This window comes from Epinephelus moara, chromosome 11, assembly GCF_006386435.1.
Source record: "Epinephelus moara isolate mb chromosome 11, YSFRI_EMoa_1.0, whole genome shotgun sequence".
In the NCBI taxonomy this organism is placed as follows: domain Eukaryota; kingdom Metazoa; phylum Chordata; class Actinopteri; order Perciformes; family Serranidae; genus Epinephelus; species Epinephelus moara.
Window position 1 is genome coordinate 2776888 of NC_065516.1, and position 27606 is coordinate 2804493.

A 27606-nucleotide genomic window follows, 5' to 3' on the forward strand; every position below is an offset into this window, starting at 1 on the left:
GCTACAGTATTTACACTGAATCATTCAGCATAACGTTTGCCAACCTTTGTTATCTCTGCCATTACGGATAAGTTAATGAAGCTAAGCTCCAGAAGTTAACGTTAGCTTAACTAGAGCCCTTTGGACAACAGCTAACAATGATGTACGACCACCAAAGTACAAAACTAGAACAAAATAGGCTAATGAACTCCCAGCAAACAAGGTGTGCTTAATAAAGGATTTTTAATATTGCCCCGGAGTGCCTCGGACTTTTCAGCTTGGACTGCATTTTAACACTTTTTGAAACTTTCAGTTTACAATCAGGACAGTCCTTCTGTTTTTATTGTATCTATTTCATTCCCTGTCTTTGAAGAGCAACTGAGCGGTTTGTTGACAGTTTTGACCCAGTGCAGCACTCACTTTTTTTCTTTTTTGAGATGTAGACATCCTTTTTTAATCTTATTCACGTTGAGTGGACGTTGTGGTCTGCCGCACAACTTTATCCAAAGGAGACACTTTTCTCGGTTGAGATGTGGTTTAGGAAAGGGTGAAAAATACACCCCGGAATGGCTATACGCACTGTGATTGGCTCATCGCGTTTGATGGCGGGGCTTAGCCATAGGTCAATTCTCCGAAAAGGAGCAATTTTGGTCTTAACCACTGTATTTCATCATAAACAATCCAGAAATGGGGCTCAAATGCAAAATAGCGGACTTCTCCTTAAAGATTCAGATGTCCAATGACTAAAATCCTTTATCTGGTTAAAATATATAGTTAATGATATACTATGCAGGATTGTTGGTCACTGTTTGTAGCAAAAGTGGAAGGAAAATCCAACCTCAGATTCACGCTTGTTTTGCCTCGCTACATTTGCGTTTTTTCTGCGCTGTGTCTCTTGGATGTCTGCTGCTCATGGTCTGGCACCTGGTCACTACCATTTTATGAAGCCCCAACCTCACCTGAGCACTGTGGAGGTACATATCGATAAATGTCCTGAACAAAGACCATAAGAAGAAAATAAGAAAATGCAAGCAGAGGGTAGAGTCTCTGCAGAAAAATACACAGCCACACTGAGAGTGAGTCACAATTGATGATTGAGAGGGATCACTTCTGTACGAGTGTAGGCTTTGTCATTTAGGAACATCCTGCAAAGTATACCTTTAACATGCAGTTGAGTCTATGCACAAAAACACTTGGTTATGGTTTGGAAAAGATCATGCTTTGGCTCAAAATACTTGCTTTGGGGGCACAATCCCAGCAGGAAACGCAGCAATGTCTCAGTAAAAAATAAGCAGTTTCATGACTAAAAAGCTGCTATAAACACAGCAGTGACTTGCTAACTCATAACCGTTGTTGAACTCTGCTCTGATGCTTGACAGTTGTCATTCCATCCACCATCCCCTCCACCTCCCAAACACAAAGCCAGTTCATATACTACTTCACTTTACCAGTTTTGATATGATTCATATGAAATGTGCAAACGTAATGTGTTTGCAGAAACATACAGTGCCATCATTTTCTTCTGGTGACTGAGCTGGTCCTTTTACCTCAGTAAGGGCCTGTGTCCATAAGGTGTTTCTCTTCAGCAGGAAAGCAGTGGCAGGATGCTGGCAAGGGCTTCATCTCAGCACTTCATAAAATGGCGCTCCCAACTTTTTTTTAACATGCTCAACATGGGTGTGTTTCTATGACAACAATATCTTGACACCAACACAAGCTAGATAGATAATGTAATGCTACATTAACAGAGGATTAAACACTCAGTCAATATCAGGCTTACAGAGTGAACAGTGATGAAAGCACAACACTCTCCAGCTACATCCAGTGTCTGCTGGCTGGTCTGCTCCTGTCTTTGTTGTGACAGTAGACAGTAGCCTATCTAAAGAAGGACCAGTGATGTCACTGGTGCCTTTCTGAAAAGTTTAGAGATTCTCAACTAGAAGTGCTCAGAGCTGCCACATAAAAAAAGGTGGTGTGCTCTGCTGGGCATGGGACTTTTCTGTTATGTGGCCGCAAATGGGAACAATTGAAAACGCACTAAAAAAAAAAAAAACACTGTGCACACAGGCCCTAAAGGATCTGAATACTTCCTCCTCCTCTGGGTTTGCTACATTACATTTTTGTTTGAAAAAACAAAAATGTAATGATTTTTATATATTTTTCATTAATATTGTATAGAGATTTGGTCACAGAAAAAAACAGGTTGTCAGCAGGCACACAAAAACACATTCAGAAGCTGAAATTTAACCAATACCACTTCCTGTTGTCCAGACAAAAAGATTCACTCAGTGTGGCATGATTCCTCATTATTTCACTGTTATCTCCACTCACTCACTCACACACACACACACACACACACACACACACACATATGCACAAATACCCCAGTATACCCCCATGTACCTGCGGATACAGATACATCATTAGCCAACATGCATGCAAGAAAATAGAAGTATAGAACCTCACATGCAAATATAAAAATCCAGATTTAAATCTCTCTCTCTCTCTCTCTCTCTCTCTCTCTCTCTCTCTCTCACACACACACACACACACACATACACTCACACACACACACACACACACACTCACATCTGTGCTGACAGCGGGCGTTAGATTAGCTGCCCCATTGGTCCTGTAAATGCCAACTCATTGGTTAATGTTGTGGAGCTGCATGACACGCGATTGTGAGTGAATATGTGAGTGTGTGTTTCTGCCTCAGTGAACAGTGTGTAAAGCCTGCAGCAGCGGCAGCAGAGGCGTCTCCTGCTCTGACGTCCTCTAACTGAAAGGTCTCAGGTGTGACTGCTGCAGCAGACACAGTTTGTTGTTGGAGTTCCCATGAGCAAGACGGTCAGCCACTTGCTCAGTCACTTTGTCACTTATATCATCGTTCCGATATCTTTTTATCCAAAAACAGGTAAAATAATGATAGAGAAATAATTTGTTGGGCTAAAATAAGAAGAATATTGTCTTTGTGATCATATACACAGAAAATGAAAAAGGGCCTTCAGGGAATTTAAATGATGATGGAATGATAATACATTGAAATTCTTTTTTTTTGTACTTGACACTGAGAGAAACTGGTGTAGTAAAAAGAGTGGCAAAGTCCATGTAGGGTGGGAAGGAGAGGAGATGGATGTGTCAAACAAAACAACATTATTTTAAACATAAAATTGCATGCCTGCATCCCATGTAAAACCAAAAGGGACCATGGTTTTAACTCAGGATGTGTCAACGGTTTGTTTTTGTCACTGATCCCAGTCCAAGTCATGTAATAATGAAAATCTGCTGATATTAAGTTTTAATCAGATACTACAAAATACAGCTACACAGTGCACTCTTCAAGTATATATATTTTTTTCAAGTTATTTAAGTCAATCTAATCTGTAGCCTATGCATGACAGTTGAACAGCTCTGCAAAGCAATAGGAAAAAACACCCTCCATCACAGTTGTTCCATAATATGTTTTATTTATTAGCCTATTATTTATTTGTTTATTTACAAAATAAAGAAGCCTATAAAATAACAAACCATCTCTGTAATCTTTTGGCCTTCTCGTTGTCTTGGAGGAATTTCTCTCCCTCTAAGAAAATATTGTTCAGTGTTTTTTGCTTCGGCGCAGCCTAAATCTTACTTACCTGAATGATTAATGTATTACTTTTTTTCACTTTTGCCATTCAGAGTTTTTGTTTCCATTTGCAGTGGTGTGATGAGTGTGGTTGTTGTCGGCTCTGCATGGCTGTCTGTCTCTCCCCCAAGCGGTTCAGTGAAACACCGTGCAACATAGTTGAAAGCAAAATGCAAGTGACTCTCACACTGAGCTAAAATAAAAAAAAGTGCTCATAACTTTGGTAGATAATTAAAATATACAGTCTCATACTGCAATTTAATTTATGGCATGTGGATCCTGATCAGCTAAAAATACCTTAATCGGCCATGAGACTGATCTTTGTGATCAGAGGGGGACATCCCTAGCTTTAACGTAACATTACTAATTTACATGGAGTCATTGCGCAATGATGTACGATATGTGACAAACGTCCCTTTTTTTTAAACCAAAACATCACCTTTTTTCTAAACATAACCAAGAAGTTTTGTTGCCTAAACCCAGCTGTGACTGTAGTCCATATAGTCAGTTAAAGGTCCAGGGTAAAAAATACTGAAAAGATTTAGCTGTTCTTAAGGCTGCACATGGTGAAAATGTAAAGTTTATCCTGAGGACGATACTCGACAATGAGGCCATTCAAATTGCAAAAGCATCAAGAATGCATTTGATACATTTCATGGCATTAGATTCAGTATGTTTACATACAGTGTGTGTGTGTGTGTGTGTGTGTGTTAGTAATAGTGCATTCATGTGCAGGCAACAATGATCAAATGCAATCACCTGGTGGGGGATCACTCAGCAGCATTTTCTGAGTACTGATCAATAACGGATCAATGTGGCATGCAGCAGAGAGCCAGCGCGCCTGAAGGAGGCGTCTGCTCCTCCAACAGGTGATGTAATGAGCCGTTCAATAGGAGTTTATGCAGCAAAAAGTGTTTATTACAGCTGCCTTCAGTACAAGCAGACACACACACACACACACACACACAAAATAATTCTGCCAAGTGGGCTGATTGAGTGTCGGATTACCACTTGCTTGTTTTCATTGGATTACTCAACCAGCGTATCGGGAAAAAGCCTATTAGTAGCCATGGAAACAGAAAGCCAGGGTAATCAGGGCTCTAATTACAGAAGCAGGCAGACGCTGCAATCAGTGGAGTGAAGAGCAGCGAACACACAGCTCATACTCTTCTTCTTTAGTCTGTCAGCAGAGAAAGTTACTCTAAATGTGTGTTAGTTACTTTGTGTTTATTAAAACTGAAATCTGCCCCATATTTAATATAGAATTATGGTAATATGACCATAGCAACCTCTGTGGCTGAATGTTGCAGCCAATGTGGAGGTTCCTCAGAGTTTTTAAGATCTAATCTTTGAGATTTCAGTCCAGGTTTATTACCTGTAAGTAGATTTTCACATACAAGGAATTTGCCTTGGTGTTTTGGTGCATAATAATAAACATATTGAGAGACAAGAAAGAAGCCCTGCAAAAGTCGAGAATCATATGTGTGTATTATATATATATATATATATATATATATATATATAACATACATATATATATTGAGAAAGAGAGAGAGAGAGAGAGAATACATAATTTTATAGGAAAGATTTATATAAAGTACAGCCTAAGGAATATGTTCAATATACAGAGCCAAAAATGTGCGTTAAAGTAATTCATAAAAGCAGTTGTGAAGACTTTGGCCTCTAGTTTCGCAGACCAGGCGCCAACTGGGTGTGGCCAGGCGGATTTTGCAAGTTTGGCACACTGTGCGCCTGGCGCAGCTACTCCTCTTTCCCACCTCCGTCCCTCCTACCTGCAAAAGTCAGAAAGAGGGAGGAGAGAAGGCGTGGAGTGGGTTTTACACACATCACACCAATCAAATGAGCCTCTCTCCTCGCCCTTAAATTCGCCGCGCAAAGGCGTAATGAGAGTTTACTCAATTCACCATGGCAGAAGAGAGCAACAGCAGCAGACGGCCAAACTTCTCCCAGGAGGAAACTGATGTTTTGGTCCGGGAGGTCCAAGCTCGCAGTGTCCGAATATACGGGACTGCAAGCAGACCTCCACGGGCTGATGATGCAAAGGTAGCCTGGGAGGAGGTCACCACAATTGTAAATCAATGTTGCGTTTCTCTCGTGCGCGCGCGCTCTCTCTTTCTCTCTCGCAGTCTCACTCTGTTTCTTTTCTTTTGACTTTTCTAAGATGACAGATGCTGAATATATACTCCCTATCTGATGCTGTGGCTGTTTGTGGTTGGCTGAGAGGGATGTGAACTCATTAGTTTGCAGCTGTGTTAATCAAATCAGGTTGGGTTTCCATTACGCGTGCCAAACGTGCCAAACGGTGCCAATCCCCTTTGATCTGACATCAGATGTGACGGGACAGTCGATATAGAGATACATTTATGTGCTGATTGCAGATAGTTGCATTGAATAGTGGTTTCTGTGGCTATTTATTGCATCGTTAATGTGCCTGATATTCTGGAAACCTGCCTGTGAGGTTTTGGTGACGTGTGCACACTGTCTGCTGGGCAGCCAAACTGCCACTGCACCAGCTGCGCTCCGCCTGCGCTGACAGTAGACCTGGTTTCAGCTGGCGAGCTTTTAGCGCTCCTTCGGCGAAGCCTTTTGGCACGAAACTGTCACTGCGCCAAGCTGGATCTGTCGACACCTCCCCCTGCTGCGCCGCCACACCCATCTCACTCAATCAATGGTTAAGTATTGTAAGCCTGTTTTACACTGCCTGTTTAAGGCGGGAAAATCGGGCTGTTATGCCGCCTCGTCTTGATGTATAAAAGGTACAATTGCGGAATGGGGGGACAGAGTTGTCTTGTCTTTAAGCTGCCACTGGAGGTAGTAACAGTGCAGAAACTGTGTCTGTATTAACAGGACAGCTGGCAGGACGGGATCATGGTCAGAATGGATGTGACAATTTGACAAGGTGTTATGCATGCAACCCAGCACAGGAGATTTAAAAAGTAGCTGTTAGCAGTTAGCAGCTAACTCAAAGAAGAAGAACAGTGGCCATAAATGTCTGCCAATTGGGAAAACAATGAGGTCTAGGAGCTCCTTACCCCCAAACAGAGGATGAGATCAACCGCCATATTACAAGATGGTAAATGATTGTTATTGCCATGTTAATGTCATTGTTAATGTTAATAAACCACTGCTGATGTGTGTGTTATACGTCACACTAGAGGCTGACGCTGTTGTGTTACACATCATGCCCAACATACCTCAGGATGCTGGCATGCTGTCTAAAATCACATATCGGAGTAGCATGATGCCGTCGTTCTTTGGCTCTGTGTAAACATGTAAAGAAGGCATAAAGAAGTGACGTCATAACAGCTCTTTTGTGCAATCTCTGTGTAAAAAGGGCCATAGAAATGGGTTCGAAGGGGCATGACACCCTAATATTAGGGTTCATTATCCAGCTGTGAAATAGCTGTTTACGTTTATTGTTAGGCAGCAACTTATTGTGGCTGTGACAATATGAGGGGAGCAAAGGAGGAAGTCAGGTGATGTAGCATAGTGGCTGTGACACACCAAGCCGACAGTCAACCTTCAATCAACATCAGGATGTCAGTGAGTGTCACCGCCCGCGGAGGTGCTGCAAAGCGCAGCGCACCGAAATTCCCGCACGAGCCAGAGCACTTCCGTTCACATCAGACGCACATTTCTCCACGCTGGTCGACAAGCGGTTCTGCTCCCAGCTGTTGTCTCCGTCACCCGGCTTGACACATTCGCTCGCGGCTCGCGCAGAAAATAGACCAGAGCCGGCCACGGAGCCGCGCGGTTAACATGGGCGCCGAAAGGAAACTGGCTTCGCTTCGAGGCTCTTCGCAGCACTTCCGCGAGCGGTGTGGCCTGATGGGTCAGAGAGGGGGGCGAGCGAGAGGTCCGCGGTCGTTTCTAACGTAATGTTATAGATAATTGTTTTATGTGTTTTAATGTGTAGGTATGTAAATGTTTTCAAAGACGTTTATGTTGAAATAAAAAGTAGCCCTGTTTCCTTGTATTAATACATATACAAGTATGTTTCCTTGTATTAGTTTGCCCTCTTGTGGACATAATGTGGAAAAAAAAAAATCAAATGGTTCGAACCTATGAGTTATTTTTAGAAGGAATATTCAAACGTCATTTTTGAGCAATTTTGACAGCCCTAGTGGCGAGTAATGTGACGTCAGTGAGGACATTCCAATCACCTCACTCCTTTGTCAGCAACTGAGTCGCCATCATGCTTTGCTAGAGTGCACATCAGCATCACTCACTAAAGCGATCACTGCTGAATTTCCCTGTCTTGTGTTGTGAGTGAACGTTAGGTTATAGTTTCATCGTCCTGGTTGTCGTCCCCTTCCCCAGACAGACTGATTGAATTTGGAAACGTTTGCAACAAGCTTTTAGTGCCACAGACGGCCAACAGGAGTGATAACATGGAGCAATGGGAATTTGATCCTCTTGTTATCAGCACCCACTCAGGAGATGATGAGTGGTCCCATCTGTTTCAGGCTCATCCAGCTGCTTTCAGGATCCGAAACTTAGATATGTGCTGAGACCAGAAATCATACATACTGATCATATAGAATCATTCCTGACTCATCATTGTAGTGCTTGGAAAATAGTTGTGATAAATTGTCCCAACACTTTTTTTCCTTTCCTTAAATAGTCTCATTCAGGATAAAAAGTTGTTTGTTTGTTTTTTTAAAAGTCTAATATAGACTTTGTACAGTGTTATACAGATTTAATACACAAATCTTAGCTAACATGCCAAAATTTGTTTTTAAAAGAACATCTATTCATCCCAGATTTTAACCTCACTGACTGTGATTTTTATTTCTCTATATTGTAATAGCTTTAGAAAAAAAAAAAAACTTTACTTACACTGACAATATCACATGTACAAACCCACACTGTTGACAGCTGTTTGCTAACATGTTTGCCATAATTTTGTGAGGTGGTAATGCGTTAAATGTGTGTTATGAATTGGATCAATGGAGCTTTTACTTGTAGCTCAGATTCCAGTTATGAAAGATAGCAAGTATGTGAGATTGATTAAATCTGTCAAAAAGAAGTGATGGAATGTGTGTGTGCAAATTCATAGTACTTGTATTTCCATTTAATGCAACTTAATACTGCTGTTCCACTACACTGAAGAGACAGATATTGTACTTTCTCTGCATTTGTTTGTCACCTCCTTCCTCTGAAAACCATGTATCTCCAGATGTGTTGATGTTGAATGTTTTGGATAAACTGAAGAATGAAATTCTCCTACTTCTTATGCTAAATAAAGTCTTTAAAACCCTTCTTAGATCAGCTGGAAAATGCATCATCACAAAACTGAAAACAGGGCTGTTTTTCTTACTTTTTAGATCTATGTTTCTCACAGGACAGCCACGCTACAAACATATGATGACTTTATAGAATATGATGCATTGATATAGATTAAACTACCCAACAGTTTATTAAGTAGTTAAAATGAACACAAACTTAAACATGTACAGCAGTAAAATGACACATACACATTAATGCAGCAGGAATATTAATCCAAAAACATAGGATAGAATAGAAAAACTCTGACAACATGGAACATTTTACTGCAATATTCATACTTTTACTATTAGTACTTTAAGTAGCCTACATTTTATTGATTACATACATTTACATAACTGAGTGCAGGAGTTTTACTTGAAGTGGAGTATTTTCTGTGTGGTATTGATACTTTTACTTCAGTAAGGGATCTAATTTCTTCTTCCTCCACTGAAAAAGAACAATGTACAAGTCACTGAAAATGTTATATATTAAAGACAAGTTTGTATGTTCTCCTGGTGTCAGAATGGATGTTCTCAGGTTCTCCAGCTTCCTCCAACAGTCCAAAGACATGTCGGTTATCTGGTGACACTAAACTGCCCGTAGATGTGAGTGTGAGGGTGAATTGTTGTCTGTGTTAGCCCTGCCTCTGCATTCACGTCAGCTGTGATAGGCTCCAGCCTTCCCGCGACATTAAAGCATAAGCAGGTACGGATAATAAATGAATAAATGCAGATTTAAAAGATTAATTAACTTATTTTGCTACCAATGTATATGATCATCATAATCACCAGGATACATGTTGGCATTGTATGTTTCTGCAACCACGATACGTTACATTTGTATGTTATTATGTAGCCGATATGCTAAAACTTTATACTTTAACAATGCTGTGGTTAATGTGTGGTTAGGTTTAGGCACAAAAACCACTTGGTTATGGTGAGGAAAAGATCAGCTTTTGGCTTAAAACATCCAGTTTTGGGGGCCTAATTCTGGCAGAACACACAGGGACAGGTCACTAAAACACAACCAGTTTTGTTGTTTGTTGGTCTTGAACAGTGGCCTGCAGCTTGGCAGTCATCCCACCTAGATGTCACGCCACAGCCAAATCACCACTAAAAATGTTGGCATTTTACATTTCTGCTAACACAGATTACATTTGAGTTACATGTTGTTCGGGTTTAGAGAAATAAAATACATGGTTATGGTTAGCAAAAGATCATGTTTTAGCTTAAAATACCTGGTTTTAGGTGCAAAATCCCTTCAAGAAACACAGCAATGTCTCCATAAAAAAACTATCGCACTCTATGGCACAGTAGCCATTGGAAAAACAGTGACTGGTGGCTACAAAACACCCACATTTGGTGCCTAAAAAGCCTCTGAAAACACAGCAATGACTCGCTGAAACATAAACAGTCTTGTTTGTTGGTCTTGAGCAGTGGTCAGCAACTTGGCAGGCGTCTCTCCTAGGTGTCACAGCATCTCCTCCACCTCCTGATGACAAAGTCAGGTCATATACTACGTCTTTTTAGAAAGACTGATACATATGAATTGCACAAATTTAACAAATCAGTTGTTTGCAAAAATGTACCATGCCAACATTTTCTTCTGGTGACTGGGCTGATATGATACTTATATAAGTAATAAGTAGAACCATGAGTTTAAGCATAGATACAGTTGTGTCCACCTTCCTGCAATGAGTAATGCTGGGAAAAATTAAATGTGAATTTGATGTGAATGCTGCATTACACTCACACACACAGGGAGAGTTGCGGGGAAACAGAAACTTAACATCTGTCAAAGATTCAGCGGTTATGCAAGACAGCACGCGTATAAACACAGACAGACTGTACAGTATGTGTTTGCATGCACTAGCAGCTCAACACAAGCAAGAAACTCTCTGTCTGTCTCTCTCTCTCTCTCACACACACACAGACACACACACACACAGATCAACCAAAGGGTTAGATAGAGCACTTAATGCTGCGGGTCATCTGTGCGACAACAAAGCAGACATGACATCGCCCTGTATGTGTGTGTGTGTGTGTGTGTGTGTGTGTGTGTGTGTGTGGTTTGATACCAGCGTGCCCTGGAGCAAGGCACTGGGCTGAGACTCACACAAGCTCATGTTGTTTAACTACAAAAAATAAATAAACCCAGGAGGCTTCACTTGGAGAATGTACAGAACATGGGATTGTTATGATGAGTCGAGGTGGAATGTAAACAGAAATATGAATCAGTGTTATGTATTAACTAGCAGATAACAGTCATATTGTTTTCAGATTTCCTTTTTTTTTTTTTTTAGCAGTTTTTAATATTGTGACTGATGTGGGATGAACAGTTATCATTAAAGCAGCTATAATAGATTTTTCAATGACAATGTAAAAACAATGTGAAAGAAGTTCTACAGAGCTGGGTTGGTGAGCAGTTCTGGACCGTACATGCTCACCATGGACATAAAAGCCAGTTTAATGTGTCAACGGTCAACTTAATTCTCTCTGTCTCTCACCCACAGTGTGCGTGACGAGGTTTCAGTGCTGTGACATCGACACAACGGCAGGCCCTGGTCAGATGTGGTGGAGACTGAGGAAGACTTGTTACCAGATTGTAGAGCACAGCTGGTTTGAAACCTTCATCATCTTTATGATTCTGCTAAGCTCCGGAGCTCTGGTCAGAAACACACACTTTATACGTAGTTTATTTTATTTAGATATGTTTGCTTTTACTGTAGTTTACTGTTAATTTAGTTTACTGTAGTTTATTTTATTCAGAGTAGTTTATTTTTACGGCAGTTTGCTGTAGTTTATTAAGTTTACTGTTGTTTAATTTATTTAGAGAATTTTGTTTTTTCACTGTAGTTTATTTAGTTTACTGTAGTTTTTATCGAGTAGTTTGCGTTTTTCCACAGTTTACCTGGTTTACTCTAGTAAATTTATCATAGTTTATTTAATTTAGTATCAATTTCTTTTTTCCAAAAATTACTGTAGTTTACCGTAGTTTGTTTGATGTACTGTTGTTTCCTTTATTGAAGTAACGGCATGCTTTATTGGATTAACTAGTGTAGACTTTATTTGATTTAATGTACTAATGTTTGCTTTTTAGAGTGGTTTTCTGTAAGTAATTTAATTTACGGATGTTTGCTTTTTGTCTGTGGTTAACTGCAGTTTACTTTATTTGATTTACTGATGTTGTTTTTTACAGTGGTTTATTGCAGTTTACTTTATTAAATTAACTGTAGTTTATTTTATTCAATTTATTGTGGTTTACTTTATGTCATTAAATGTAGTTCCATTTATTTTAGTGTACTTTAATATACCATAGCTTATCTATTAAATTTCCTCATATTTGCCTTATACAGTGGCTTGCTGTAGTTAACTTAATTTAATTAACGGTATTTTAATTCATTAAATTTGTTGCAGTTAACTTTATATAATTCACTGTTGTTTAAATTGTGAATTTTACTGTAATTTACTTTTACCATAGTTTACTTTGTGATGATTTTCTTATTATTTAATTAATGGTAGTTTAGGAAATTTAAGGAAACTAATTTACTGAAATATTCTTCACTCACTTTATTTTACTATAGTTTACTTTATTTGATTTACTGTAGTTTATTTTATTTCCCGATGTTTACTTTAATCCAATCCAATCCAATCCACTTTATTTATATAGCACATTTTACAAACGGAGGTTTCCAAAGTGCTGCACAGAAACAGAAATAAAATACTAAAAACAGTTTACTAAATGGTGTTTTACTTTATTTTATTTGTTGTAGTTTAGGAAACTTAAGGAGATTAACTTACTGTAATGTCCTTCACTAACTTAATTTTACTGAAGTTTAATTCATTTAATTAACTGTAATTTGTTCTATTTAATTTACTGTAATTTACTTTTTACCATATTGTACTTTACTGTGGTTTACTTTATTTAATTCATTGTAGTTTGTGTCACTAGCTTTAGTTTAATTTCATGTGGTGTACTTTACTGTTCATCACTACTGTACTTTACCTCAGTTAACTCAGGCAGCTTAACTTTACTATAGGTTACATTATTCTTTACTTAATTTACTTACCTATGTTAATTTAATTTACCATAGTTTACTTTTGCTTACTCAATAATGTAACCTTACTTTGTTTACTGTACTTTATTTTACCTTAGTTCACCTCACTTTTCTTAGGTTTAATATAATTCACTTTACTATAGTTAACTTACTTTAATTTAGTTCACTGTTTATTAACGCTCCACACTCTGCTGCCCCCTTTAGGCCTTTGAGGACATCTACATCGAGCAGAGGAAGGTGATCAAGGTGGTGCTGGAGTTCGCAGACAAGATCTTCACCTACATCTTCATCCTAGAGATGTTGCTCAAGTGGCTCGCCTATGGCTTCAAGAAGTACTTCACCAACTACTGGTGCTGGCTTGACTTCCTCATTGTTGATGTAAGTCAATGATTAGTTGATTGATGGTTGATTTGTTGGTTTATTGGTCCGTTGAATGGTTTATTTGTTTGGTTCTTTTAAAAACTGAAATTGAATGTTAATGTTGATGTTATAACTGTGACCATAGTCATTACTTTAATCCTGTGGATTATGTACCAGTGTGATGACAATAATGTGGATACAAGAGTGATGAAGATGATAATTAGAGCTCACAGTTTTCATTGAACAGAAAACAGTGCTGATGGTGATGAGAAAGTTAAAATGCAATAGTTCAATCAACCAAGTTATGTATACCAGATTAGTATAGTACTTGAACTAATAATCTAAATACTTAATTTATGGTCCTTTACTTTATCAGCTTACTTAATTGGCTTTATTTTATTGTTGTTTCCTAAATAATTTTACTCAGCTAAATCTTACTTAGTTTACTGTAGTTTACTTGACTTTACCTTAGTTTATTTACTCTACTTTTTTCATTTATACTCAACTGAAGTTAACTTACTTTACATTATAGAAATGTAATACATGGTAGTTTACTAGATTCACTTGCTTAATTTACTTAACAACTTTGTAGTTGTTTACTTAATTTATTTACCATCGTTTACTCATTTATTACTTTATACTCTACTGTAAACTTACTGTACATAATGATCATTTCATTTACCGTAGTTTGCTAACTTCACTTGACCATAGTTCAGTTACTTAGTTATTTAATTCTTTACTATAGTTTACCTTTCTTACTGTACTTTGTGGTAGTTTAATTTACTGTAGTTAGCTTGACTTGATGTGCTTTACCTTAGTTTACTGACTTTACTTTTTATCGTTTATCGTCATTTACGAAGTTAACTTGACTTAAGTTTACTTAATAATGTTGCTTTACTCAGTTTTGCCTCACTTTATTTTTCTTTACTTTACCTTAGTTTACCTACTTTACTTGTTACCTCATACCTTACTGTAGTTTACAGTACAGTATTTTAGTGTGAGTTATCATAGTTAGCATACTTAATAATTTTGCCTTACTTACCTCTACTTCACTTGATTTACTTAAGTGTATCTACTTAACTATAAGTTTCTTTATACTTTACACTGGTTTACTTAAATTTTCATTGAACTATTTTCAAGTGTAGAATATGGAAAGCGCTGATGGTTGGCATGGTGACAGTGAAGATATTGATGTCAGAGTTGACACTGATGACATCACTTTTCATAATCTTGATCCCTAAAAATGATCAATATGCTGACATAATTTTTTGAGATTATTTGTTCTACTTTTTATTTATGTATTTTATTTATATATTAATGTTATGGTGACTTGATTATTTTTTGACTTCCTTCCTCACATTGCTCACAAGGAATATAATTTCTAATGCTTCCACTATTATTAATCCATTTTTCTAGTTTTCCTTCCTTTTTTTACTTCTATTCCATTTTTTGGTTTTCCTTCACAACTCATTTAATTCAAGAACAAAGACACAGAAAGCAAGATTCTCAAATCAAATCAACTTTATTGCCATAATTGATAATATTAAAATGACTAAAATTTTTAGATCCATAACAAAAAAATCTGTAGACATGTCTTAAACATATAATGCAACATATTCACAAGAACAGAAAATAAAACGCATTTATATATACACACACACTATAAAAGCTGATCAGAATTTAAAAAAAATAAAAAATTAAAGTAGCCATAATTGAGGGAAAAGAAGAATGACATTAATATAACAGCTGATTCCAAACTGTTCAATGGTAGTGTGACACATATTACAGTTATTAAAAAGAAATATATGCATGCATATCTCAGGTAGTGTGCGTTACAGCACTTGTCTTTCTCTGAGTCTCTCTCCACTGCCATAATGCAACTCTATAAATAAAAGCCATGAGAGACAAAGAGGAACAGAGAGAGAAAGTCTAAACAGCTTCAGGCCAAATGATCAGCAGTGGCTTTTTAACCTCTGCACACATACACACATATAAAGATGTGTATATTTGGACACTCTCTCTTTCACTCTTCTAGGCACGATTATAGAGTAGAGCTAGACTGATGCACACACCATACATATGCATGCACTGAGTCTCTCTCTGGGTGTTTTCCGCCTGGCTGTCTTCATAAATGGCACTACGTGTTGTGACATTTTTATTTGACTGCAGTGACCTAAAGAGAGAGAAGAAAGAGATGTGTTGAGTCACAGAGGTCTAACATGCAGATCTGAGACAACAAACAGAGCACAGTGTTAATAGTAAAGAAAGACTCTCATAATTTACTTAAAGCTGCATTCATTCCTTTTTAGCCACTAGAGGGCAGAAAAACACAAATACAAGCTCACAACACACATCACCAGAAAATCAGATTGTTATGACTAATGACTCAGTGTTGGATCATCTAAATCAGTGGTTCTCAGTTTGGGGTGTAGGGACTAGAGCTGCATGATATGAGGAAAACATGCATTAAGCTGCTTTCACACTGCCCTGCAGTAACTAGGTGGCAGAGGGGAAATGGTTTCCAACACACTGGTAGGGGTATGAAGTAGTTGTTGCCCATGTGCACGTGAAAAGATTTTGCTCTGCGGCACAAAGTATACTGTGTTGAACTTCTGGCAGTTGCCACTCGGCTTTGGCAGATCACATAGCAAGCATTATGACAGCAGAAAGAAGACAAGATGGAAGCTTTGACAGTGTTGGTGTCTGAATATCTGGAGTTACAGCACTGGCAACTTTTGGGGACAATCAAGTCAAGAAAAACTGGGCCTTGGATAACGTCTCCACCGAACTTCAGATGACTGGTAAATTGTCCAAATGTGTAGAAATCTTTGGTAGTTTCAGTGATTTCCATTGTCTTTCTACAGTATGCAGCTGCAGGCTAGTATGTATGTAGCGGTGGCTTTAAAAAACGCTTTGCTTTTCTGGGAAATCCCCTTGCAGGTCAGCGGTTGTCAGGGCAGTTACTACGCAGCAGTGTGAAAGCAGTTTTAACTTGGTTGAATTGCAGTAATTATATTACTTGCAATAAATAAAGAGATGTCAAAGTCAAAGTTATCGTCTGCTTTCAATATACTGCTAAAATACAACAAATTGCTTGTTAAATTTAACACTTTAAATTGAACAAACTGAACACTGTGCTTAACTCAACAGAATTAATGTTACATTTTAAAGTGCAGTTTTCCATTGATGTTGTCTTTAAGTGCAACGTCACAGTTGTGTATCATACAAGTTAACTTTACAATGACAGTTTTTTTTAAAAAGAAAAAAACTGGTGAAGGACTCACAAAGCAAACTTGAATAAACATTCTGGCTCTTTAAATCAGACTCAGTTCGGTACAAGGGTGATCAGTAACACAGGCAAAAGTATCCAAATTGACAGGAAAAAAAGGTTGGCTAAAACAAACTTACAAGAAACACTAGGACAACTGCTGGACCTCTCACTTGAAGGTGAAGACAATCTGGTAACAGAGGAAGAAAGATGGGGACTTAGATAATGTAAGACAAGGGAGACAATGAGACACAGGTGAAACACATTAGGGTGGGGCAGGTGATCACAAAGGAGGGAAACTTGACAGGATGTGGGATCTGAAACGAGACAAGTCACTGGTTACCAAAATAAAACAGGAAACACAGGGATGACAAATAAACACGGACTCAGGGAGGTTGACAGGTTATGACACACAAGGATCAGGGCAGGTCACACACAAGGAATAAAGAGAAGACAAAGAATATAAATGATGGAATTTAAAAAAAAAGATAAACACATTTCTGTTAGACATTTTTTTTATTTTTTTTATTTCTCTCAGGCTTTTCTCTGATTTGTCTTGTTTCTTGTGAAATGCACCTTTTCAGGGCTCTAACTTTCACCAGATTCATCCGCTTAACATAACTTGATAAACTAGTTAATGCTAAACATAACTTAAATCTTTTATTTACCTTATATATATTTAAAAAATGTCTTTATTTCAGACAGGTTCATATTGGATACAGACTTTTATTTCTCATTTCTTCTGTTCTATAAGCTTTTTAATTATATTTTAGTCAAAAGATTCAATGTTCTTTCGAAAGCCCTGAGAGGAAGTTGGGAAAAAATACAGGCAATATTGGCCAAAAGTTTATCTGTGACATATGGGATGTTATCTCCTATATAAAAGATACACTTATATGCTTGATTAAGCTTTTAAGAGTGGGACAGCTGTGCAGAATGAAACGCTTAGTGCACGATACAAAGCATACTGACTGTTCAGCCAAATGCAGCATAAAGAAAAAGTTTTACCATCTCAGTTAACTAGCTAAAAATATAGGCTTTAAAAGATAATGGAACTGTGCAGTGGTGCCTGTAGGATTTTATTTCATACGCACAAGAACTGCCCACCCTCAACATCTAGGTTCCCATGAACACATACATACACAGTGTACTCAGCAAGCAAGTGAGATGTTAGCACCCACCTGTGTAGGAAATAACATCTTGTACATAAGAGATAATATGTCCTACGTAGGAGATACACTTTGGCCAACATTGCTAAAACTTTTTTTTTTTTTTTTCACCCGGCCTTTTAAATGCTTTGGTAGTTTTGTGAGTTTCTGATCTGCACCTGTTTTAATTTGCATTATTCCCTGTCATCTTGATAAATTCAACATAGTGTACACTTGCACAGCATTGATTTTGTCATTACAACAACATGTCATACTCACCCCTCAAATACTGTGAGTGTATTTACTCACTAATTTATTCCTATCGCCATTTGTTTAGTGTGCAGCTACCGTCAATGAAACTCAACTCTCTCCTCATAGATGCTTTACATTAAAAGGCATAAACCATTCCCTTTACTGGTAGGCTTTTATTATGAAATATATGCAGGAAGTGTAGAGGCTCATTGAAAGAAGCTTAACAGTGAACAAAAGGACATAAAAATGAATCTTACTGTGATGAATTGGAGAGTAAGAACAGTATTTATGGTATGGTAATATTTGACAAAGTACGTTATGAACTTTAATTCTGTGTGTTAGACTTTGAAAATGTCTAAAAGATGTTTGACCCTTTAGATCTCAGTGTTGGGTCTGCTGGCTCAGTTCATCTCTATGGACAACATCGCCACTATGCGTGTGCTGAGGACGCTCAGGGCTCTCCGTCCTCTCCGGGCCGCGTCCCGCTTCGCTGGTATCAGGGTAAGAACCAGAACCTTACCCGGAGCTCCGCCCAACAGAACCAACCTGAGACCTGCTGCTCGAGTGTGAAAAATAAAGCATACATGTGGGGCGAAGAGGGTGTTAGAGATGCTCTGGTTTCTTTGTTAGACTTGATGTCATCTTGATTTAAGTAGAAGGGATATATCACAGTGTTTCAGTACAGCTAGAATATTTTGTGGTTCATCATCCCTGATATCACTAAATATTTACCATAACTTAAAGTTATATATCAACACAATCTGTATAAACCAGAACAAAATAAATGCTGGCAGTGCACATTTCTGCAACCGACGGATATGTTACATTTGTACCTTAGCATGTAGTGGATACGTTGAAAACTTATCTTTACATTTCAGTTAGATTTAGACACAAAAACTTGGTTATGTTAAGGAAAAGATCATGATTTGGCTTAAAATACCGAGCTTTTATGGAACTATCCTGGCAGGAGATGCAGCAGTGTCTCTGTAAAAAAAAATAACCACTCTTTCATGGCTCTATCCTGGTTGGAAATGCAGTGTTGGGCCATTAAAAAACACCCACATTTGGGTGCTAAAAATCAGCTGGAAACGGTAATTACTTGCTAAATCACAACCGCTTTTGTTGTTTGTTGGTCTCAAACAGTGGTCTGTAACTCGGCAGCTGTCTTGCCTATAGGTGTCACACTGTCAACCATCCCCTCCACCTCCAGATGACAAAGTCAGCTCAAATACTACGTCACTTTAGAAACATTGACATGATACCTATCAAATGTAACATATAATATATAATGCTAACAATTCTTTTAGCAACTGTGCTGAATACTTCCAACATTTATCATTTAAAAAACTCTGCTAGCGCTTAATCAGTTTTTCTGCTACTGGAGAAAAATCTGTCATTAAGATTTTATATTAATTTCATTAAAGTTTTCGAGGCCGTGTTGCAGTCTCAAAGTTTACAAGATATTTTAACTGACTTTTGGATTATGAGGTTTTAGTGCAATCATGCAGAAATATTTCCGAAAAAGCACCTTAAGTACTTCACAGCTAAACAAACATCCAAGAATAACAGTACAGTCTGTTGTATTTACCTTTTACAAAGACTTTCATAACACGGGACAAATTTATACTGATCTTTATTGGCTCTAAATACTCCACAGTCAGCCTCATTTCTCACCAAGTAAACAGTAATAATCCTTTTCTCTTCCACAGTTTGAATAAAGGAGTATATTCAGTTTATTTGGACATCGAAGATGAACTGAATATTAACACATTAAAATAACTTACCTCAACTGAGGTAATATTATTTGTTTCACAGGTCAAAGTCTCAGTCTGTCATCAAAAACATCATCTAAAGGAAAAAAAAGAAGTAGCAGCAATGTGCTTTCCCTTTGCTGATGCTAAACTAACTTTATTGAATTCATTCATGTCTCCTTCCTCTCCTCCAGGACTCGCCAGTCAGCTGATATTCAAACTAACACTCCTGTGCCTCCCCACAGTTCTGATCGGCTGGTGTCATCGTGGCTCAGTCCTCTCCCACTCTGTCTTTCATTAGACTAGAGGTTAACTGTCCTGCTTCTGTCCTCTGTTTCTCCTTCTCCTGTCTTTCTGTCTGTCTTCATATATCTGTCTCTGTATTGTTTTCTATCCTGTCCCTCCTCTCTTTCTACCTCTCTCTTTCCTCCAGGTCTCATTGGTCAGTTTGGTGGCCAATACATTGGGTTATTCAGACTTTGCAGCCATCAAATCCCTGCGGACGCTACGGGCCCTGCGGCCCCTCAGAGCCCTCTCCAGATTTGAAGGCATGAGGGTAAGAGTCAGTATTAGTAACACAAACACACCTGGGCATTGGTGAAGTACTCACATCCTTTACTCAAGTAAAAGTACTAGTAATACACTGTAAAAAAAAAAAAACAAAAACAAAAACTGTTATAGTAAAAGAAAATGTTTTAGTATAATCAGAAAAAAGTAGTTAAAGAGAAGGTTCACCCCAAAATCTAAAATACATATTTTTCCTCTTAAGGCTCATTTATTCTTCCTTTAAATACGAAAACAGATCTGTCCGTTGCAAACATTGTAAATGCTCCTGCTTACATACTTCTGTGCGTCCTTTATGTTGGCATAATTATAACCAGTAGATGGCAATAAAGGGCGGAGTCAAAAGTTTCATACAACCACAAACGAGGCAACGGTGGAGGAGGTCATAATATTATAGCTGGAAACGAAGGAGGTGTTGTAGACAGCAAGGCTGTGCAGTCATGAATACATCCTGACATGTGGACAGGGAATTATTTCCACTATATTACTGATTTCGTTCCGTTTAGCTATTTTTTAAACATCTTCATCGTTTCCTATGGCCATGTCTCACTAGAGGTACACTAACTTACTTGCCGGGCATAATGGTCCCTTTTAAAGGGACAGTTCAGCCCCAGATCAAAAATTCCTATTTTTCCTCTTACTTGTAGTGCTATTTATCAGTCTAGATTGTTTTGATGTGAGTTGTAGAGTGTCTGAGATATCAGCTGTAGATATGTCTGCCTTCTTTCTAGGCTCCCTCAGTTAGAGCTCACTCAGTTCTGGAACAATGCCAAAAACTGTTGTTCACATCAGTCTCTTCGATCAGTTTACACGAGGAAATAGGGTCCAGGTTGAAAAATGCTGAAGGTATCCTCTACTGAAATCAACTGCCATTAACATAAATATGTATGATTTATTGATTTCAAATTAACTTTAAAAAATTGTAATTATTACTTTCAAACTCATTTCAGAACATATTAACATGGATGGCTATACTTCTAGGAGTTCATTCAACTCATCAAATTAGATTTCCAAAGAAACATGATTATCATATTAGCTAACTTCCCAGCATGCTTTTCAGACCCATCTCTCTCTCGCTCTCTCTCTACATGTTACGGGTTGTTTCCTTTGATCATAATAACAACGACACAATGAGTATCTGCTTCATTCTCTTCCCATCTGCAGTTAATTGAACGAGGTCACTGCTTTGTGCTTATTATAAAACCAAGGACTCAAATATTTCTACTATTCTTAGCTGTTAAATTCTATAACTTCTTGTTATTTTGTGTCATTCTGTCAGAGGAGGTGGTAAAAAGACTTCATAAATATCTGTCTGAATAAAATCATCCATTCACACACTCAGGTTATATTAATAACTGACATTAAATGTTACATGATGTAAGAGATGATAAATATAAGAGCAGAGAGTATTTTAGTGCCCAGGTGTGTTTAAAGGTGTGTTTTTGCAGTGTTTTATCTTCTAACATCTCACCTGTTGTTTCAGTCTTTTCTGCTTTCTGATTGGTTCATCTCATTACTTCCTGTCAGTGTTTGACTTTCCTCCTCTTCAGAGGTTTTCTCTTTCAGAAAACAAACTCATGTTTCTCTTATGTTAAAGAATCAGTATTTAAAAATGCGCATGTCCATAAACTTTTGTGACCAAAAAGGAAGCATGGACCCTCCACTCTGTTTCTGTTTCTGTCATTCATCAGTATTACTGACAGTATCACAGAGTCAGTGTCCTGCACAAACTTCATCCTGCACTGGGAGACAGAGGAGGAGAGAAAATGTGTTTTTGAAAACACAACATCTAAATCCACATGATTAATGTCAGTGATCAAATTTTGTCAGTGGTGGAAGAAGTACTCAGATCATTTACATTACCAAGACAAGATATTTAACGTTCAAACTGATAAAGTTTATTGTTTTGTTAATATACACTCCTGAATTTGACGCCTGCCACAGGTCTCAATAAAGACTGGGTTGTGGAATGCTCAAAAAATACCTGTTTGAAATATGCCACAGGTAAACAGGTTAACTAGTCAACAGATTAAAGTATGATGACTGGGTATGAAAGGAGCATCCTTGAGAGGCTCAGTTGTTCCCAGACAAGGTGTGAGGTTCAGCACTTTGTGAAAAACTGTGTGGGTAAATTGTCCAACAGTTTAAGAACAAAGTTTCTCAACGTACAGTCACAAAGAATTTATGGATTTCACAATCTATAATCAATAATATCATCATAAGATTCAGAGAATCTGAAGAAATCTCAACACGTAAGGGGGAAGGCTGGAAACCAACATTGAATGGCTGTGACTTTTGCCCCCTCCGGCTGCACTGCATTAAAAACGAACACGATTGTATAAAGGCTGTAACTACATGGGCTCAGGAACACTTTGGAAAACCACCGTCAGTAAACACAGTTCATTGCAGCATCTACAAATGCAAGTCAAGAATTTACCATGCAAAGTGAAAGCCATTTATCAACAACATCCAGAAACACCGCAGACTTCTCTGAGCCCAACCTCGTCTGGGATGATCTGAAACAAAGTGGAGTGCTGTGGTTTGAAGAGTCCATCATGTTGTGTCCCCTAAAGAGGAAGAGGACCATCTAGACTGTTACCAGCTCAAAGTTTGAAAGCCAGCATCTGTGATGGTATGGACGTGTGTTAGTGCCCATGGCATTATGGATAACTTCACAACTGTGAAGGCACCATGAATGCTGAAAGGTACAAACAGGTTCTGGAGCAATGTATGTTACCATCCAGATGACGTTTTTTTTCAGGAACGTCCCTGTTTATTACACTTAGACACATTCTGCACGTGTTCCAACAGTGTGGCTTTGTAGTAAAAGAGTTCAGGTACTAGACTGACCTGCCTGCAGTCCAGACCTGTCTCCCATTGAAGGCACGTGGAGCATTATGGAGCATAAAATACAACAACAGAGACCCCAGACTGCTGAACAACTTAGTCATATATCATGCAAAAATGAGAGTGAATTTCATTTTAAAATGTCAACGGTTAGTGTGTCACTTCCCAAACACTTACTGAGTGTTAAAAGAAAAAGTGATGTCACTAAACATGCTCCTGTCCCAACTTTATTATAACATAATGCAGGCATCAAACTTAGAATGAGTGTGTATTTAGAGAAAACAATAAAGTTTAAACATTAAATATATTGTCTTTGGACCGTATACAATTGAATATAAATTTTAAAAAGGATTTGCAAATCATTGCATTCTGTTTTATTTACATTTTACACAGCATCCCAACTTGTTTGTAATCAGTATTGATTAAATACCAGTACCACGCTGTAAAAATACTATTCACTGATGAAATGATTGACAGCCATTTCAATGTTCTATTTTATCAAACTGTCCAATCAGTATTTTGTAATCAAACTAGTCAGTTTCAACACAGCCAAGAAAAAAAAATTAAGGTAAAATGTAAAAGGTGTGCAGGACGCTGACTCTGGTCCACGTGAGATTCTGCTGTGGTTCACGTGGTGCATGCTGGGAATGAAGTCAGAGCTTTCACTCTCCCATGATCCTCTCTTCTTTGTCTGGCTAATAAGATTAGCTCTCGTGTCAATTTACAAAATGCTGCTCGCTCACCACCACAGGGCTGGAGAGGCAGGTTGAAGTGACATAGCTGACTGAGCTCGCACTCTGAGCACCAACAGGAAGCAGGGTGATTTCCCCCCAAAATATAAACCGTTAATAAGAAAGTCCACTATCACTCCTCTTCTTCTGCTGCTGCTGCTCCTGCTGCTGCTGCTGCTGCTGCTGCTGCTGCTGAGGTTTTTTTAGACAGAAGGAGAAAGTGAAGCACTGGTTTCACTAAATATCCTCATTCAGTTCATATGGGAGTGATGGAAAATCTAAAGCTTTTTATTTCTTTTTTTAATATCTAGTTTCCACACTACACGTACAGAAATAAATAGAAAATTTAAATTACACAGTATTAATTGAGCAAAAAGAAATGTAAAAGAGATGGACCATAAACATCACAGAATAGACAGTTAATAGTTGTTGAATAATTGTATTTCGTCAACAACTAAGTGTCCTCTAAAATGTTTTGTTGGCTTAACTCAGATTCTGAATATTTGATTAAAGTTCTAACATGTCGAGGCTTATGAGTCTATACTTTGAAATTATTTAATTTTCAGATTTTTTCAGTTTTAACGCACCTTACCAAAACAAATCATCCTGACCAACATAATTTAACTTAAATCTCAAAAATGCATCAAAACTTTAAGTACAGTCTCATGGTAAAATAAAAGCATCATCATTTTTATATGACGGGAGATAAATATTTATGTTTCTGTATGTTATATGAGGATTAAGTATGTTAAAAAGCTGTAGTTGCTTTACTTTAAAATCTGACATGACATGTCACGTTGAAGCTCGAACTTTGTAGTTCCTATCCCTCCCATATGAGTTGAGTGTCACATTAGTTAAAGAGGAACTTTGCTGATTTCCAGCCGGGTCTGTGTGTGCAGATAAACGGTGTTTGGCTTCCCTCCACGCCTCCAGCTCACAGAACTCCCCACCCGTCCACCAGCCAAAATCTACTAAATGACATGAAACCCATCATAGATGATGAAAAAACATGTTTTGTGTCACCTGGCAGATTTTTGCTCACAGCCCGCACAGGGAGTTCCTGGCACTGCTGGCACAAGGAAAGTCAAACACCATTCATCTGCACACACTCCTCACACTGCGGTGACACAGACCTGGTTAAATATATCTGCAAAGTTTCCCTTTAATGCGGAGATGTACAAAGGAAACAGTAGGGACTCAGGATAAATAAGAAAACACTAGATTCTCCAGTCTGCCTCAATCTGGCAATATATTAGAGACTTTTAGAACTGTGTTTCACTTCACACTGGATCATATCTATATATATATATATCTATATATCTATATATATATATATATATATATATATATATAGAGAGAGAGAGAGAGAGAGAGAGAGAGAGAGAGAGCGAGAGAGAGAGAGAGAGAGAGAGAGATACATATATATATATATATACATATACATGATAAGATAAGAATACATCTTTATTGTGCTGAAAGAGCAGGAACTTTACAAAAACATACCAAGCAAAACATTGCAAGGTGAAGGCACAACAGAGATTAAGAGCAGCAGAGTCAGCAAGTCTATGTTAACAGACTAATGATGTGATATAAAGTAGTGGTATTCATGTCTGCCATTGACTGAAGATTCTTAAAAGACTGTGTGAGTACAGTTATTTGTTGTTGACAGTGTTTTCATCCTTGAACTTCAGTATTTGCACAAGCCAAGACTAAAACTCTGCTAAACTATTGAACATGTTTGACTTTGTGGGACCATCAACATCAGAAACAGACTGATTTAGACATCTCGGATTGAGTTTTAAGACCACCTTACAGCCAAACAACATGGGGCGTGAACACAACGCATCATGTTGGCAGGGTAGAGCAGGGTTTTTTCCTGCTACAGAGACTCCATCTCTGCAGCTTGTCTTTGCTGCCAGCTTAATTAAGTAGATTGTTTTGACTGCAGGGTGCATTGATTTGATTGATTAATTTTAATGTAAAATTTAACAATAAGAGGTTGCTCTGCTGCTCTGCATTACCCCTGGTAACAGATTGTGCTAATTTTTTACACAGTACCATGTAAAAATACATGTACCATGTAGAAGTAAGATGAGAAGAAAATACTCAAGTATTTATTGTGTTTGACCTGTGTGTGTTTGTGTGTGACGCCGTCTTGTTTGTGTCGGTGCAGGTGGTGGTGAACGCTCTGATTGGGGCGATTCCCTCCATCATGAACGTGCTGCTGGTCTGTCTCATCTTCTGGCTCATCTTCAGCATCATGGGCGTCAACCTGTTTGCCGGCAAGTTTGGCCGCTGCGTCAACCGCACAGGCCACATGTATGAGTCCTCCGTTATCAACAACAAGTCCGAGTGCGAGGCAGTCAACGACACCTCACTCTACTACTGGACCAAAGTGAAGGTCAACTTCGACAACGTCGGGGCAGGATACCTGGCTCTGCTGCAAGTGGTGAGAGACTGTGTTATGTCAGGGGGTTGTGGCTATTACACAGGGAGAGGCTGGTGTTTCTTTACTGCAGTTTATTTTAACTCATTAGATGGCATACACTACTACTACTACTCCCCTGCCACCATTCAGATGTGTGAGAGGACTACTCTCCTGCCCGGATCTTCCACAAGGGGTCCGCGACCCTTAGGGGGTCCTCAGACTCAGACTTACTGCAGTGGGGCTGCCAATTTATTATTTCATAATTTCATTTAGTTTGTTTGTAGTTGTTGTTGTTGTTGTTGTTTCAAAAATTATTACATAAACACACATGAACATGAATCCAATAAACAAGCAAAGATAAATTGGCCTATTTATGAAAAAAAAATTTACAGTACACAACATTAATGATAAGCCATTACCCATGAATCCTGCTGCGATCATTTGAGCTAGCTAGTGCTAAATGGCTGTGCAGCATTTATCCATAACGACGAGGTGAACAAGTTTGCTAAACTTGATGGAATTTCTTTCTTCTTCTTCTTCTTCTTCTTCTTCTTCTTCTTCATTTGTTTAGTACTTTCTGTGAATATAGTCCAATTAATTATATTTCCACATGTATTTGTATCAACTCTATGTCAACACCTTATTTTGAAAGGCAGAGGTGGTCACATGTGTGTCCTGGGCCTAAAAAATGCCCTCCAATGAATGATGAGAGAAAAGTCCAATCGAACATTGATTGAGTATTTGGGTATTAAATCATAACTCAGGAGTGATTAAAATCATTTTTTCCTTCTTCTATCCATTCAATCTTGAGGCTATGTTAATTAAATATTGGTCAAATTGTGTGCAAAGCAGAGATAGTGTCAAGGGTATATCCCAGTCAACACTCAGTTCTCCAGTAATACCCAGTTTGTGTAATTCCAAGGCTGTTTAGGGACCCCAGTATGCAGAAATATTTAAAACGCTATTTTGAAAAATGGCATTGTTTCTTTTTCCCTCGGCAAAATTTAGTGTTACTTTGGAGCATTATTTGGATCCCAAGTTAGTTTAACTTGGTTGGTACCAATGCATGCCCTAGGTCCTCTAGTGTAGGATACCTGTGTCTTCACCATAGCTTTAAAACTGAGTTGACACAGCAGGTTTTATTACTCTGACTCACTTCTCACCTTCAGCTCTGTCTGTCATATGCTGCTAATTCACAATTGTTTGTCGGATATTTGGCCATTGCCTTTCTACTCCTTTCATTTTCATGTTCTCTCTGTACCCTGACTTTACCTTTGGTGGTCCCTGATTTTTGATGAGGCATT

The 27606-nt window shown here is 38.2% G+C and overlaps 1 protein-coding gene across 1 annotated transcript in view; it reads left to right on the forward strand.

Annotated features, from left to right (window-relative positions):
• LOC126397819 (sodium channel protein type 4 subunit alpha-like) overlaps positions 1-27606 on the forward strand; it is a 365246-nt gene that overhangs the window by 317760 nt on the left and 19880 nt on the right. The window contains exons 24-28 of the mRNA XM_050056785.1: positions 11409-11563; positions 13158-13331; positions 18360-18482; positions 20166-20288; positions 26048-26323. Coding sequence (XP_049912742.1) covers positions 11409-11563; positions 13158-13331; positions 18360-18482; positions 20166-20288; positions 26048-26323 — 851 coding nt within the window. The remainder of the gene's footprint in view (positions 1-11408; positions 11564-13157; positions 13332-18359; positions 18483-20165; positions 20289-26047; positions 26324-27606) is intronic.